Source organism: Liolophura sinensis, chromosome 11, assembly GCF_032854445.1.
Source record: "Liolophura sinensis isolate JHLJ2023 chromosome 11, CUHK_Ljap_v2, whole genome shotgun sequence".
NCBI lineage: Eukaryota > Metazoa > Mollusca > Polyplacophora > Chitonida > Chitonidae > Liolophura > Liolophura sinensis.
Genome location: NC_088305.1, coordinates 28,563,986 through 28,579,884, shown reverse-complemented (window position 1 = coordinate 28,579,884; position 15,899 = coordinate 28,563,986). Strand labels below are relative to the sequence as shown.

At 41.9% G+C, this 15,899-nt stretch overlaps 1 protein-coding gene across 1 annotated transcript in view; it reads right to left on the bottom strand.

Moving 5' to 3' along the window:
- Nucleotides 1-13,248, bottom strand: part of LOC135477685 (sodium-dependent multivitamin transporter-like) — a 30,753-nt gene extending 17,505 nt beyond the window's left edge. The window contains exons 1-7 of the mRNA XM_064757874.1: nucleotides 12,634-13,248; nucleotides 7,590-7,655; nucleotides 6,169-6,220; nucleotides 5,580-5,647; nucleotides 4,860-5,014; nucleotides 3,887-4,027; nucleotides 3,159-3,288 (exon numbers count right to left, since the gene is read on the bottom strand). Coding sequence (XP_064613944.1) covers nucleotides 3,159-3,288; nucleotides 3,887-4,027; nucleotides 4,860-5,014; nucleotides 5,580-5,647; nucleotides 6,169-6,220; nucleotides 7,590-7,655; nucleotides 12,634-12,981 — 960 coding nt within the window. The 5' untranslated portion in view covers nucleotides 12,982-13,248. The remainder of the gene's footprint in view (nucleotides 1-3,158; nucleotides 3,289-3,886; nucleotides 4,028-4,859; nucleotides 5,015-5,579; nucleotides 5,648-6,168; nucleotides 6,221-7,589; nucleotides 7,656-12,633) is intronic.
- Between the last annotated feature and the right edge of the window lie 2,651 nt (nucleotides 13,249-15,899).

The window sequence follows — 15,899 nt, the reverse complement described above, 5'->3', positions numbered from 1 at the left end:
GTGGGTACCAGTTGTGCACCTCTTTTGGCAGACCTATACCTGTTTTCATATGAATACGACTATATGCAGAAATTACTTAAAAGTAATATCTTTAGAGCTCGATCCTTTTCATTTACCAAGCGGTATATTGATGATCTACTGGCGTTAAATAATTCCCATATTGCTGAAGCGGTGAAGGAAATCTTTCCGCTTTCATTGGATTTAAAGGTGACAACCGATAGTCCTGACGGTACATCTTATCTGGATCTATATCTGTACAAAGACGAACAAGGTCTTCTTTCACGCCGCCTTTACGACAAAAGGGATCATTTCAATTTTGATATTGTAAATTATCCTTATTTAGATAGCAATATATCAAAGGGTCCTGCATATGGCGTATACATATCTCGTCTTGTAGCATTTGTCAGATCTTGCGTTAATTGTGATGACTTTAATCTGCGTCACAAGTTGCTAGTTCAAAAACTAGTTTGTCAAGGATACTCCATCAAACGCCTTCATTCTAAATTTCTCAAATTTTACAATGAGTATAACACTCTCGTTGGCAGGTATAGACAGAGCGTTCAGAATCTCTGGCGATCTGCATTGTGATCAACCACATAGACGGCGCTGTTACCCCTATGTACATATCTATCACGTACATGGTATTTAACAACATAGATGGCGCTGGTTGCCCAGTGTAACCGTCTATCTTGTATGTCATGTGTAACATCATAGATGGCGCTTCTTGTAGCATGAGATCTTTACATGTTAACGGGAAAGACGTAATCGTCCGTTACTTTTGAATCACAATCTGATCGGTTAGAGTCTGTAACGCTCGTCATTTTCAAACTGTATCAAATACCACTTAACCTGGGGCCAGAGGCCGTAAAGGTAGCCATGCTAATTACATCAGCATGATGTCTTTATGAACAGTTGCAATTAAAGCGCGACTGAGATACTTCTTTAATTGTTATTTGACTTGGAACTCATTCACGGACTACAAATTTTTTTATGGAATTCATGCCTGGAATATTCATTGTCTACCCGGCATCACTGAAAACTGATGACTGCTTCTCTCATGTGTGTTACCGGCTTTATTTCTTATTTGTATAATTTCTTACATGTCATTGTCTTTGGGAGTTAGTGTTAAACGTTGTTTTGGAAATGCATCTTGCGATTATCGACTTGGAACGCCCTTTATGGACTACGAATGGTATATGAATGTCGGAATTGACGCTTATATTTGTACCCACTGATCCATCCCTTGAGGTATGTGGCACGGGAGTGACAGTTACCCCCGTCAGCCTCATTAAATACGTTTAACATCCCTGGTCGGCATCCAAGAATTAAAGCTGGGTGGATAGCCGACCCACTTCACCCAATAGTACACTTTTCCTAGGCGACGTTCCCTTTTTAAGATCTTCTCCACCTAATAAACTTATCTGCCGCGGCCGTCACCGGTTGCAGTTCGGTCTCGTAAAACGCCCCGAGCAACCGTTCCCTGTTCAAATCCTCCAGTGTGTACACGACAGGTTGACGAGGGTGGGTGCGGGCGATGCGGAACATTTCCAAGCTCCATTTCGGGAGGTGCGATTTTACGAAATTCCCATTCACTTCACTTATACGTACGAGATCGCCGACGCCATAACGGTACACCGATCGTTTGGACATTGGTGGATCGTACAAGGCTTGACGCACTTCTTTTTGGTTCTGGGTGGTGACTTCGATGGGGCCCGCCGTATACTGCGGTGATTCGCTCGATTGTAACCGCGGACTAGCGCCGGTAAGGCGTCCAGGTACCGCCGGGTGTTGTGAGCGGTGAAATATTTGTACACGAGTCCTTTCAAAGTACGGTTAAACCGTTCTACAAGGGACGCTTTGGTTTCGTTAAACGTGTGAAAGAAAAACACCCGGTTGTCCTTTAAAAATGTTGGAAACGGTCTGTTCAGAAACTCTTTACCCTCGTCTGTTTGCAGGTACAACTGTCGACGTCCCGTCTTGAAAATACCTTGCAACGCCTCGATCAGACGAAAACCGGTTTTGTTGCGCAGTGGAACCACCCAAGCGCACTTGGAGAGGACATCGATGCAGGTAAGTAGGTAACGGTTGTCGTTCTCTTTGGCAAATGCTGTCATGTCGACCAGATCCACCTGCCACTGACTGTCTATACCCCCAACCACAACTCGGTTACGAGGGTAGCGTCGTGGTGCAGCGTGTACGTGTCCTGCTGAGCCAGCCAAGCCGACACGCAGGCCCGACTCACTTTGAGTCCATGTTGCCTGGCTACCTTAAGCAAGGGCTGAACGCCACTGTAAGCCGCTGGACTGAAGGGGTCATAGTACAATGCATGGAGAGCGGCATCGACCGGGTCTCAGTCTCTGCCCGCGAGCGTTCTCTGACCCCGCTTCCATCCCGGCCGACGCGGCGGAGATGGCTGCTGCTGCTGGCGAGCTGGCTGGCTGCCGGTGCGAGGCACAGTCCAGCGTCGTCCCTGATGTCCGTGTGTAGTGAGTGAACCTATCCCAAACAGCGGATATATACATCATACAATGTACATGCATTTGTCAACAAAATCCAGTTCCCTAATGGGAAAACCGCCTGGCACACGTGCCGCAAGTAAACTGCGACCTCTTCCCCTCGGCGTGCTGTGTCTGGACATGGCGCACCCATACGTCTCGCCGGGAAAACCGCCTGGCACACGTCCCACACCTCCTCCTCCTTCTCCTCGGTAAACCTTGATGGCGGCGTAGCGTCAGTAGTATACGCTCTGGGTGAACGTGGTCTGGTGTTGTCTAGGCGATACAGCCGGAATAAGCGTCACTCTCTTGACACACCTTTTTTTATCCCGCCAGCGCGAACGTCAACGAAATTGAGGCGCCAAAACCGCGCGATTACCCAATTGGTCAGTTTTGGCGCGAAATGGAGTTCATCCATTGGTCAGTTTTATCCCGACATGGAACTGAAGGAGCTACTTAACCCAACTTAACAAGCCGACGTTCAGTTTTGGCACAACAAATGGAGCTCAAGACTTCTGTGCAAAATTTGCTAGTGCTGCCAGTGATGTAAAACGAACATTTAAGAGTGGCGCAAGGTCTGTAAACATCATGCGTAGGCTACTGTCTGGAATTACCTTCCTAGACAGAAAAGGTCCTACAACACTATAACCTCGTTACTCGTACCTGATCAGGGGCGGCAATCCTGCCAGACTCCAGCGGGTCTCGATCCACGTAATACGCAAACATGACAACGCCAATGAGGACGTAGAGCAAGACGCTGATCATTAGGCCGGGAACATTCAGCCAGTAGGCCCTGAATTGTAACAAGTCAGTGTTCGGTTTAACTGGGGAAAAAGTTGTTCGGTATAAAAAACAAGTCTTCCTCTTTGTACCAAGCTAGTTTAAAATGGCATTAATAGTAGTGCTTCACTGCAAAACACATATCCTAAACAAAATCTAAACACGATGTTAAAACTGCATTGTGATGTCCCAGTTAAACGGAAATAGAATGAATGAATGATTATGGCTTAACGCCACATCGGCAATATTTCAGCCATATCGTGGCGATCGGAAATAGAAGACAGCTCTATAGATTTTCCACGCTGTGATTGCAAGTTGTAATTAATTTATTTATTTGATTGGTGTTTTACGCCGCACTCAAGAACATTTCACTTATACGACGGCGGTCAGCATTATGGTGGGTGGAATCCGGGCAAAGCCCAGGGGAACCCCACGACCATCCGCAGGTTGCTGCAGGCCTTCCCACGTGGAATCCCCCGCCATAGTACATGGTCTCCCATGCGCAACTAGTTCACATACTGGTTCCATTAGCCAGTGAGAAGTGTCCATCGCTATTTTCAATGCTGCATGAACCTTTTCTTAGACTCTGAAACAACATAACGGTGACTTACACTCGTGCTTTCGTCAGGGTTGGGCATGCACAGGCTCTCTGCACCTGAGCTTGGTTCGTCCCGTAAACCGCCATATTTGTGAATGCCCCGCCAATGATCAAGGACCAGATACTGTGCCGTACTGTCGGATCACCACTGATTCTGGGAGGGAAATACAACAACAACTGTGACATTCAGTCAAATCACAGCTGGAAGATATACAAAAATAACTTCACTTTTATTCGCACAACCATTGATTCTGGGAGGAAATACAACAACTGTGACGTTTAGTCAAATCACAGTTAGGGGAAATATCAAAACAACTTTCACGTACAGTCAAAGAGAAATACAACAGCAACTGTGACGTTCCGTCAAATCACAGCTGGGGGGAATACAACAACAACTGGGACGTTCAGTCAAATCACAGTTGGGAGAAATATAACAATAACTGTGACATTCAGTCAAATCACAGCAGGGAAAAATACAACAGCTTTATGTTTATTCAAATCATCTCTATGGGGGGGGGGGGGAAATACAACAACAACTGTGACGTACAGTTAAATCCTTGTAACACGGAACCTATCAACATTGTTAGGCAACTGTTACTGGTCACATTTACTACAACATGGGCGTCTGGAAAACGTTTCACAAAATGTAATTTAGAGTAGACAAACAATAGAGAAAAAGTGGGACGCTGAACGCCTGTGAACTTGAGAACATTTGTGGCTCTAGAAAACGGTAAGACCGGTGATCGGTGAAATAATGTCAGCAATGGTTGCCTAACATTTTTACAAATCACAAGAATAAAGATACAGTAGGACTGTTTTTTGCATTTAACGAGTATACACTAATGAAAAACAAATACCAAAATAGGCCAGATGGAAGTTAAAACCAGGGGCTTTAGTCTTAATACACTTTGAGCAACTGATGTTAGAAAAATAAAATGATTTTCGTTGAATCATTAATTCGGGGGAATAGCCCGTCTGTTTCTTACTCGTTGAACTTTATTCTTCCGTGATCACTGGCGATGGTCCAAGCGTTCGCTAATCCGCCAGTCACTAAACTCCCCTGTATCAAAACAGCCAGCAGCCCGGCAAAGATCACTAGCATTTGGAACGTGTCTGTCCACACCACCGCCTTCATACCGCCCTGTATTTAACCACAAAATTTAAGCCATTTTCTTCCACTAAATGAGTTGTCCATGCAGTGTGTCAGCACCTAAAGTCCTGCAGGGAAACAAAAGCGTAAACTGTAATTGAGGACTTGGTTTTGATTTGTTTATTTATTTGATTGGTGTTTTACGTCGTACTCAAGAATATTTCACTTAAACGACGGCGGTCGGCGTAATAGAGAGAGGAAACCCGGCACAGCCCAAGGGAAACCCACGATTATCCGCAGGTTGCTGGAAGGCCTTCCAACTGAAGATCTTGTGCTCCCAAGTCTTAATGCGCGCATCTTAATCTATTGCACATCGCCATTTTTCTATACTACCTATCTATTTAGGGGGCATAATAGAGATTCTTGTACCAGCCCTTAATCAAGATGGACGTTCCAGGTCAATAATCCCCAGGCCAGTTCCAAAAACGGCGTTGAACCCAAACTACCAAAAAACTAGAGTATAAATTGTGAATGTAAGACGTTAATCCACTTTTAAATGAAGACAAACTTCAGGCGGATAAAACATACATGCTCTGTTATAAAGAATGTTACTTACTATCGTGGTATAAAAGATACAGACGACTCCGACAGTGGCTACAACTGGCCACAACGGCAGAACAGTCACTGGAGGATGTAAACAAAAATGGCTCCGAATTAAAAAAAAATATTGTTAAAAAGTGTTCATTAAGTCTAGCTCTGAATGCACAAGGAAGGGTGAGGTACACAGATAATACACATTTGTTCACAAAAGACACAAGATTTTTGTTGTAAAATGAAAAGAAACAATACTTTCTGTTTTTTTGTCAATGATGTTGATATTTCAACACATCTGGTGTTTTAGTATGAAAATCGGTTAACCCATTGACTGTGAACATTTGTTGATATTCACTGTCATCCAGTTGACTTATGACCATTACAAACCATTTGGCGTCTTCTGTTATAGATTCCATTATACCAACAGGACATTGTGTTGAATAAGACAGAGTATTATGTTATAATAACAGAATACATTCTAGCATCACCCAGGTGACAAACTTTGTTAAAATAGATTATTGTTTGATTCACCACTAAAAGCCAGCCAGTCACAGGTTTTCAGTAATTTTAAACAGCCCCTAAAAAACAGACATACATGTATTATCACTTACCTGCACTTAGCGCCAGGGAAGGGGCGTAGAGCACCACCGACATATACAACAACTGTTAAAAAACGGTGCAAAGGTTATGACACTGACCCAAAATAGTTCATACTTGGGCATTAAATCTTCAATCAAATCAACAAATAATGATATTCTGCCAGACACTGCCAACACTATTTATGCAAGGTTATATATGCAAGGTTATATAGGCAAACAGTCTTACACTAAAAAAAATAATCCGTTAAACTTAACAGGAAGTCTGTTGTCTGAGTGATGATAGAATGCATTCTGCTATTTCAATGGAATTTTCTGTTAAATATAACACATATATTCTATTAATTCAACATATATATTCTATTAGACTAACAGGACATTACGCTGAATACGACACAGTATTGTGTTATGAAAACAGAATACATTCTAGCATAACTCAGACAACAAACTTTCTTTTAAAACTAAGAGATTACTTTTTGAGTGTGCCGTGACGTGAAGCGGCGGCGACACCTTTTTAAACCGGGACGTCGTAATGACGTCACTTGAAATTTCCATATTCAACTGCACGCACAGGCTTTGAAAAGTGAAAAAAAGCAGCACAAATTACACAACCGACTTCTCTCCTCATCTCATGTTCTCTTGTAGTTGGTACAAACCTACTTTCCCATTGGCCTACATACATCTGCCTCCTATGTCGTCTATATTACACGCCTCACTCCATCCGATCCCCTACCGTTCAATGAACTATTACAACAATGGCTTTACCTAGGTAATATAATCACTGGCTTCTTTGTCTCAGGTTATACATGTCTATGTCCAAAGTTCTTCCTGTCTCCAAATCCATTTTATTCTAAAACAGGGAGTCCTGCTCAAAGCTTATTGCCTTTGCCTTTTTTCCTACCTGTTCTCCATAGAACTCACTCATTAACTACTTGCTTGTAGAAATTGTGCTGGGGGTTGATGGGGTACCCGTACATAACATACTCCTTACAGCGCATGCGTCGCTCTCTACCTTTCGCTTTACATCACTGCCACCAATAGATAAGTTTTACCTTTGGAGCCTGTGCGACGCTAGAAGATTTGCTCACGCTTAACCCCATTACTCCTCGGAACTATTTAATCAGCATTCATCTATACAATTGTTCTAGGTTTTCATCTTAGGTTTTCATCTCTTGCTTCCTCATCACGGTGACCCCAGTGACCTCGACGTTACTCAAGATTTCTGTACAAAACTTGCTTGTGGTGGCAGTGATGTGAAGCGACAGGTAGAGAGTAACACATGCGCGGTAAGGAGTATGGGCAAATAACTGTGTTTATGTCTTCATCTTAAACAATCATGCACTGATTTAGTATGGTGTGTAAACGTACACTCACCATTTGGTATTTATTTATTTATTTGATTGGTGTTTTACGCCGTACTCAACAACAACACTCACCATTTGGATGGAGTACAGCACCGATGTGGCCGTCCTCAGCGAGATGTGGAAGCGAAGTGACAAGTACTACAACAGAAAGCATCTATAAAACGTACACTTTATTCCCCGTACGTATCAAATGTGTGATGTTTACAGTTCACGCGGATGAAGTGCTGGTCATACCAAAACCTATTGGACTCAAACCATGCCATAACGTCGAAGGTTCGAAACCAGTAAACCTTAAAATTTGAAAACTCCAAAACACCGCGTTAAAAATCCTTTAAATAAATGAATATATAATGTTTTACGGTATAGGCATAATATTGTGTTATTCTTTAGGCAAATGTGTTTTACTTAAATTACCATATTTCCGTCTCATTTTAAATTTAGCATATCAGTCTTCAGAGTGCTGTTGCCTCACAAGCAGACATTTGTGGATAGCACGAGAGTAAGTTGACTGCCCCATACCGTAGTTGGACCTACATATGCATTTATAACTTGCTTGTGCCTTTAACGACAGGTGTTACAAACAGTCAATCAAGAACACCCAATGGGGAACTCGTATTACTCCTTCCCGCCTGTATCAAGACGGCCCAAAGCTGTGAAGTCATTTGATTTTTCCTTTATTACGTCACACTGCAACACCATAGAAGAAAATGATGCGTTCTACTGTCTGTGCAGTAACTTGTCTCGAGTCTCACATTGAGTTGTTGCAAATACGTCAACTAGATGTACCACACGTTGCTAACAAATTTTCAATCGTTCTGTGATGTCATGGCGTCACAGTAGACCTTTCCAAACTGTCAATCAAGATCACGCATTTGACCAATCATAAGTTGTAATTTGTTACAAATAGTCAATCTTTCTGTGACGTCATGATGTCACAACTGCTTTCACCGGAAATGGAATAAAAGGTAACGTTATCACGGCGAAGGGGTAGTGGCACATTGGATGTGTTGGATACATCCATTCCATTCTTTAATCAGAAAACGAAGATTTATGTATTTGTTTATTTATTTGATAGGTGTATTAAGACTGCATTCAGCACGAAGAAAACGGTCAAAACCTGGGTAAAAAGCATGACCATGCACGGGTTACTTGTCACACTGCGCCGTTCTCTCTCATTCGCTTACATGACTACCACCACTAGCAAATTTTGTACAGAAATCTTGAGCAACGCCTAGGTCACCAGGATCATGAGGCAAAAAGCGATAGAAGAAAACACAAAAACTCTTTGTTTTTCTAAGCATAATTCATACACACGCGTTCTATATATGCCAATTGGCCCGTGGTCGCTGCCTCAGATTCTACTTTGTTGGTTGAAATGTAGCTTTTTCTCATTGGTTTCTCCATCCTCTCCAGATGTCTTAATCGAGAAAATATTCAAGAATCATTCACAGGAAAAAATAGTTTCCTGCTGTGATATAGTCAGTAATCAAGCCTATCCATCAGAACGACTATCTGCGCAGGCGCATAATAGACCTTTTAGTGACTATCAAACGTAAGAGGAATACAGAAAGATAATCTGGAGGCATCAGCATTTGGAAGGATTGTTTCAAACATGTACGTATCTATTTGTTATTGACCGCCCTACAACTGCACGACGTAATAGTAAAAAATCTATACTTTGAACTAGGTATGCTGGATAGTACAGCTCCACATTTAAAGCTTGTCAAAATATTTTTTATTTTCACAGGTTATTAATCGGTTACATGGTCATTCCAAGTCAAATCAGCCCAAAAATTTTTTTTTGTGGTGACCCTCTTGGATTTGCTGACGTATATGAGGAAGGTTTCCCAAGTTACCTTCCCAAATTCCAAGTGATTTTTGAGATATGACCATCTAAAAACACCCTGTAAAGTTCATTTTCAACATTCGCGAATAGAATATCTCTTCTGGAGGCATTTTTGGATGACAATAACTTCCAATGCAATCGGCCTAGAAGTCTGAAAATCTACCTACAGGGTATTTTCTACCCTGGCTTTCAGAATATGGAATCAAAAAATCTTCAATACTTTTTGAGATATATGCCCCTAAAAATCGTGTTTCGTTCAATGCATATACTATTTTGTATTTTCAGTGAACTGACAATTGTCCTGAAAAATGGCGATACCATCACCTACAAGCAGTGGATACATACTGATCGCACAGATCTGAAAACATTTATCTAGATGTGGAAAAACCTTTAAGTGAATTTCTAAACTTAGTGTGTGAGAAATCTGATGACTTGAGAAAGTACCAATACATTACCAAGTCCCAGTCTGGTAACTTACCATGAAGGAAAATCTCCCCTCAAATGTAGCCATTGCACGGTTAGATTTTGCAGAAAATTACAGTTTATTTGATACAGAATGCTGCAAAAGGACACGACTGGGACAATAGCCAGGCCACTCTCCATCCCCTTGCCAATTACTTTAAAGAATCTGAGATTTTATTTATTTATTTATTTGATTGGCGTGTTACGCCGTACTCAAGAATATTTCACTTATACGACGGCGGTCAGCATTATGGTGGGTTGAAACCGGGCAGAGCCCGGGGGAAACCCACGACCATCCGCAGGTAGCTGCAGACTCTGATTCTTGAATGTATCTCTGTATGTATCATTTCTGATAGCCTAAAGCATGATCAATCTGCGGTCCATGCTTTCATAACCAAGGTGTATCTATATTTGAAAGAGGTCATACCTTATTTGTAAAAGGTCATCAACTTTTCAGATGGTGGTGCTAGTCAGTACAAGAATAACAAGAATTGTATAAACTTGTGTTATCACAGGGAAGATGGTGATGATGAAGCTGAGTGGCATTTCTTTGCTACATTGCATGGGAAAAGTCCATGTGATGGAATAGTGGGTACAGTGAAGCGACTCTGTGCCAGTCCCAGTTCAAAACCACAATTTAACAGCTGAAGACATGTTTAATTGGTCAAATAGGCACACTGGTGGTATCAAATTCTTTTTATGTAAGTGATGAGGATATTCAATATAATTCACAGTTGTTAGGGCTTGAATCTCGCTATGCATCTGCTTCAGCTATATCTGGCACACGTTCTCACCTCAGTTTCATACCAAAAGATGATGGTCAGACTGAAATGCGAAGAGTGTCAGAAGACACAATCTGCAGCAGCCTCTGTGGGTATCACTGAAAAAACATTGGATTCTGAAAATTATCAGCCTGGTAGATACATAGCTTGTATGTATGATGCAGAATGGTACATTGGCTGTATTGTTGAAAGGCCTTACGAAAACCAGGACGTTCTTGTTGATTTTATGAAACGGTTACGCACTCACACACTTTCATACACTTGGCCAGACAACAGTAGAGATCAATGTTGGGTGCCATTGTCTCACATCATCTGTAATTAGTGTCCCACCTGTAGCAGGTCATATCGCATGGCATTACGCTCTGTCCCATAATGACTTTGAGAAGATAAAGAGCAAATTGCCAAATTGTTCTCAATAGGTTTACTTGCCACTCTGGGATCTGACTCTCAGTTTTAACTTCAGAAATTGATATGTGTCATAATCGTTCTAAGAAAATTACATAATGGTGAAACATAATGATGAGGGGCCTTCGTGGCTCAGTCGGTTAGCGCCTTCAGTAGAAGGAGTTGAGAAGAACTCTTGAATTTTCTACCATAGTTGGCTAATAGATGTATCTATATGTGGATAAAATTTCAAAGAGGTGTTGAACTGTCAACATGGGGATTAATTAAGACAAAAACGAGGTAAAATGTCCGCTTTTTTGTCCTGGAGCAAAGTTCAGACACCAACTACATGAATAATAATACCTCAAAGTGGTCAGACTTTCTTCTGCAAATTGGCATATACATCAATAATATTAATCAGGTAACAAATATCTCCTAAATCTATCACAGCTCATTGAAAATTTTTTGATTCCACATTCTGAAAGCCAGGGTAGGAAATACCCTGTAGTTCGATTTTCAGACTTCTATGCCCATTGAATTGGAAGTTATGGTCATCCAAAAATGCCTCCAGAACAGATATCCTGTTGGGAAACCGTCCTTAATATATGTCAAGGAATTTTTAAGAATTTTTTTCAGCAAAATCCAGGAGGGTCACCACAACAGCCGGCTGAATTGACACGGAATGACCCACTTGCTATAATGTAATGTGAAAGTACGTTATATATAAAATATGTATATTTCATCTACTCTATGCTGTATATAACACCCTTCTGAAGATAGAAAAGATGGCGTAAGTAAGTCAAGTATGTCAAGAACAGCCTGCATTCCTTGTCTATCTTGGGGGGGGGGGGGGGGCGGGGTCACTGCCTTACGTAAACAGAGCAGTGAAAGATTGTATTGTCTGGTGGGGTGATCTTCGGCGTTCAGTCGGGAGATATATAGGTGGTTCACGGCAATGCATTTACCTTGCCTGCTTCGAGACCTACTCTGGCTGGTGTTTACTACGCCTGTTAAATATCTGAGTGAGTGAGTGCTTGGGGTTTAACGTCGTATTCAACAATTTTTCAGTCATATGACGACGAAGGAATCATTAGGGTGTATGTACGTGTAATGTGCCTCCTTGTTGCAGGACGGATTTCCACCGCTCTTTTATTTAGTGCTGCTTCACTGAGACGACTTACCGAAGGCAAGTAAGCCGCCGATACGGGTCAACCCTTCATGTCGAACGCCAAGCGAGGAAATTACAACTTCCTCTTTTAAAGTCTTACGTGTGACTCGATCAAGGATTGATCCTGGATCTACCGGTCCCGAAGCGGACGCTCTACCAACTGTGCTATCCGTGCCGGTGTTTAATATCCGAGACCCCCGTCCTTAATTAGGTGCCATGTCCTTAATTAAATAGCGATATAAAGGCTGGTGCGTTTGATAATATAAGCGTTTAATTGTTTTCTTAATCATTCTGTGGTTGCTGTATATTGGTTTTGCTTTCTGTTACATTGTTTATATAAATTTTGATATTGCGTTTATTCGTGACAAATAAACTGAAAGGTCAACACAACATGCGTCACTAAGTAAGAGACTGCTCAGCGTGCAGTGCTAAAAAACAAAGAATGAAGAAAAGAGTAAATAAATATGATCATACCTCGAAGGCACTGGTTATTTTCAGATTGTAGAAAATGGGTATGTAGATGTAGTTGCAGCAGAAAATAGCCAATGGGCTGGAAAGTACGAATAATAGATACATTGTATTCCTGAAATACACCTCCGCCGGTATCCCGATGATAGAGATTGCGGACTGGAAACTGGCGAGCAGAGACAAGGCCACGGGGATAACTGACATTTTACGTCCGCCCAGAAACACTTCCTCGGTGTCCGCTTTGTTCCTGTCTTTGATGGCGTAAAATATCCCGACACCGACAGATATTGCGAGGCTAAGCCCAAAAAGGGCGTAGTCGGCAGTGTGGAAGGTACTGATGCTACTCGTATCCATGGTTCAACGATATTGGTCCAATGATATCTGTATCGGCCACAAACTGTGTCCTGGCTGTACTGTGAATGGTGGCCTTGGTTAACAGCTCGTTGCTGTGTACATTTAGGTTAGGTTAACTGCAAACTGCAAACAGTTTCTGAAACAAAGTTTATCGTACCACGAACTTACAAATCAACTTCTCCAGCCTAGTTTATGCCCCATTCTAAAATAGACATGTACATACTGCCTCTATCGAGATTACATCTCTAATATACTTGGGCGCCATACTTTCTACAACAGCCACGTCGAAAGCGAGGCTCGTGCCTTACGTCATCTGATCTGAAATGACCATTTTCGTACTTATTTATGTCAACAACTGCACAGGATGGCGAACGTACCGAAATGTTGAGCAGTGCGCTATTTACAGGCTTCGTGGGTATTATTACCATCTCCGTCCGTGCTCAAGCTGAGCCATAACAATTTAAATATATTTACACACTAACCACTTGATTCTGCATAACAGAGGGGATACAAGAATAGTTATCGTGGGTTCTTCACTCTATTTTCTACGCTGGATGACCCAAGGCATATTATCTTATGTGCCGTACAAAAAGTTGTGACCTGCTTTGCCTTTAACTCTACAGAAAAGCCATCGCTTGCCTTTGCATACGCAATTACTTCTTTGAACTCATTTATCAGGCCGTCTTTCATGGGAGCCGCCATGCTAAATAACTTAATATTCATTAGCTAATTAAGAAATAATGTTCGCGTCAGGGTAGTCTAACGGTAGTTTTACATCAAATCAATGTAAAATCACATCAAATCGATCTAAAATCGATTTGATGTAAAACTACCGTTAGACTATCCAAACACGAACATTATTTCTATTCTATTACCTTGGTAGCAGCAAAATGTTTTCGTAATTATAACAAAAACGCCATTGCGGTATAGATTAACAGCTAAAAACGCCCCCACTTTCCCTGACACATTGTTTTCGTCCAACCGAACGTTCTAAAGGGGCGTGACCTAATTCTGGACGAAACCATGATGTGTTTTACAGGGGGTGTTAAAATGCGATGCTAAATGTTACAGACATGCTTCCGACTAGAACAGAATAATAAAAAGAATACGTTTGTTTCTCGAAAACAATTCCCATTATAAAATATAGCACTACAAAATTATAAAAACTGCAGATTTGCTTTCGTATTGTCCTGCTTTCAGCTAAGACGCTGTTATCAGGGTAGGCTTTGGTGAGACAGGCACGGTGTCAAACAGCGACAAACACTGACAGTGAGCCGGGGAGGTCGCTCGTTGCTGGGAGCGAGAGTTCGGGCAGGTCAAAGGTTTTCCCAAACTCTGTCTGGCAGAGCTAAAGGAGCTGGAAACCTCTGGCATCAGCAAAACGACGACAAAAGTGGGGAGTTCAACTGTTTAAACTTAATTAAAGTCTGAATTACGTACGAAAAAATAATAATTGAAACACACAAAATTAGGTTAACAATAGTTTGATACTGAATTTTATTTGGTTTACTTGTGTAAATGCTTTGCGGTCGTATTGTATTCTGTATCAAATTCATAAACAGTGGGTAACGAATGTTGAAATGATGAATTCACATTTTCAATTCAATGTTAATTTCTCAACATATGTTGATAAAATACAAAACAGTAATAGCATCACAGATATGTGTTTATGCTTATTACATTTATTTATTTATTTCATTGGTGTTTTACGCCGTACTCAAGAATATTTCACTTATACGACGGCGGCCAGCACCATGGTGGGAGGAAACCGGGCAGAGCCCGGGGGAAACCCACGATCATCCGCAAGTTTATGGCAGACCTTCCCACGAACGGCCACGAGAGGAAACCAGCAGGAGCTGGACTTGAACTCACAGCGACCGCATTGATGAGAGACTCCTGGGTCATTACGCCGCGCTAGCGCGCTAACCGACAGAGCCACGGAGGCCCCTATATGCTTATTATAAGTAAGCAAATAAATATATTATAATTTATATTTTCAAGGACTCATTAGGATAAATATGATTTGCGCTTATAGTATTGTGAAATACAATGGATGGCTATCACAATTTAAATTTGTAATGAGGGCAATCTGTACAAAGTTATATGTACATTAAACAAGCCACGTGCACATGTTTCACTCAGTGCGCTGGTACCAGATTGTTACATAAAATATACGCGTCACACTCAAGCATAAAGGTCAGATGATGTACCGAATTTGAAGATCTGGGTCAACGGCAATATATTGGCGGCAGCCAGACAACAGCGTTTGCGGAGAAAGCATGAGTAAACGGACTGAACATTGTGGGGAAGAAAAACGACAGTTTAACACGGATGAACATCAAACAAGAATTGGGAGTTGAAAACGACTATCTGCAGCCAGTCCGTTATCCTGGGGATGTGAAGATGATGTGAACTGTGATTGTTGCATTGTTGAACAACGCTCCAAAACTTTGAGGCGTGACTGAAAACTGGGATTTCGCCATTTGGATGGTATTGCTACTGTTACGTGTAACATGACGGTCAACAGCGCCGGGCATTTGCACTGGGAGTGGTGTGACTGATATGGGAGTATTTTCACTCAACGGCATTTTCACTTTCAGCATTTTCTTATAACACACTTGAAGTATGCAGGATATTGCTGATTTCACGGCGTTTTGAAACGGACAGTTTATTGACCTAACTCTGTACACTGGATTCATTGCGGTGGCCTGTCAGAGACTTAACGTCCATAACAGAAACCCCGGCATCAGCAAGAACAGTGGCTGTCGTTGCTCGGACTCAGTATTCGTGTACCGGCGGCTAAGTTTTGCATCGCGGGAAATATCAGACGTCACGGATCTGATCGTTTTGTGACCCATTGGTTGATTGCCATACCTTGGTTTGTGATCAAGTCGGACGTTTAGGAGAGGCCGCTCAAA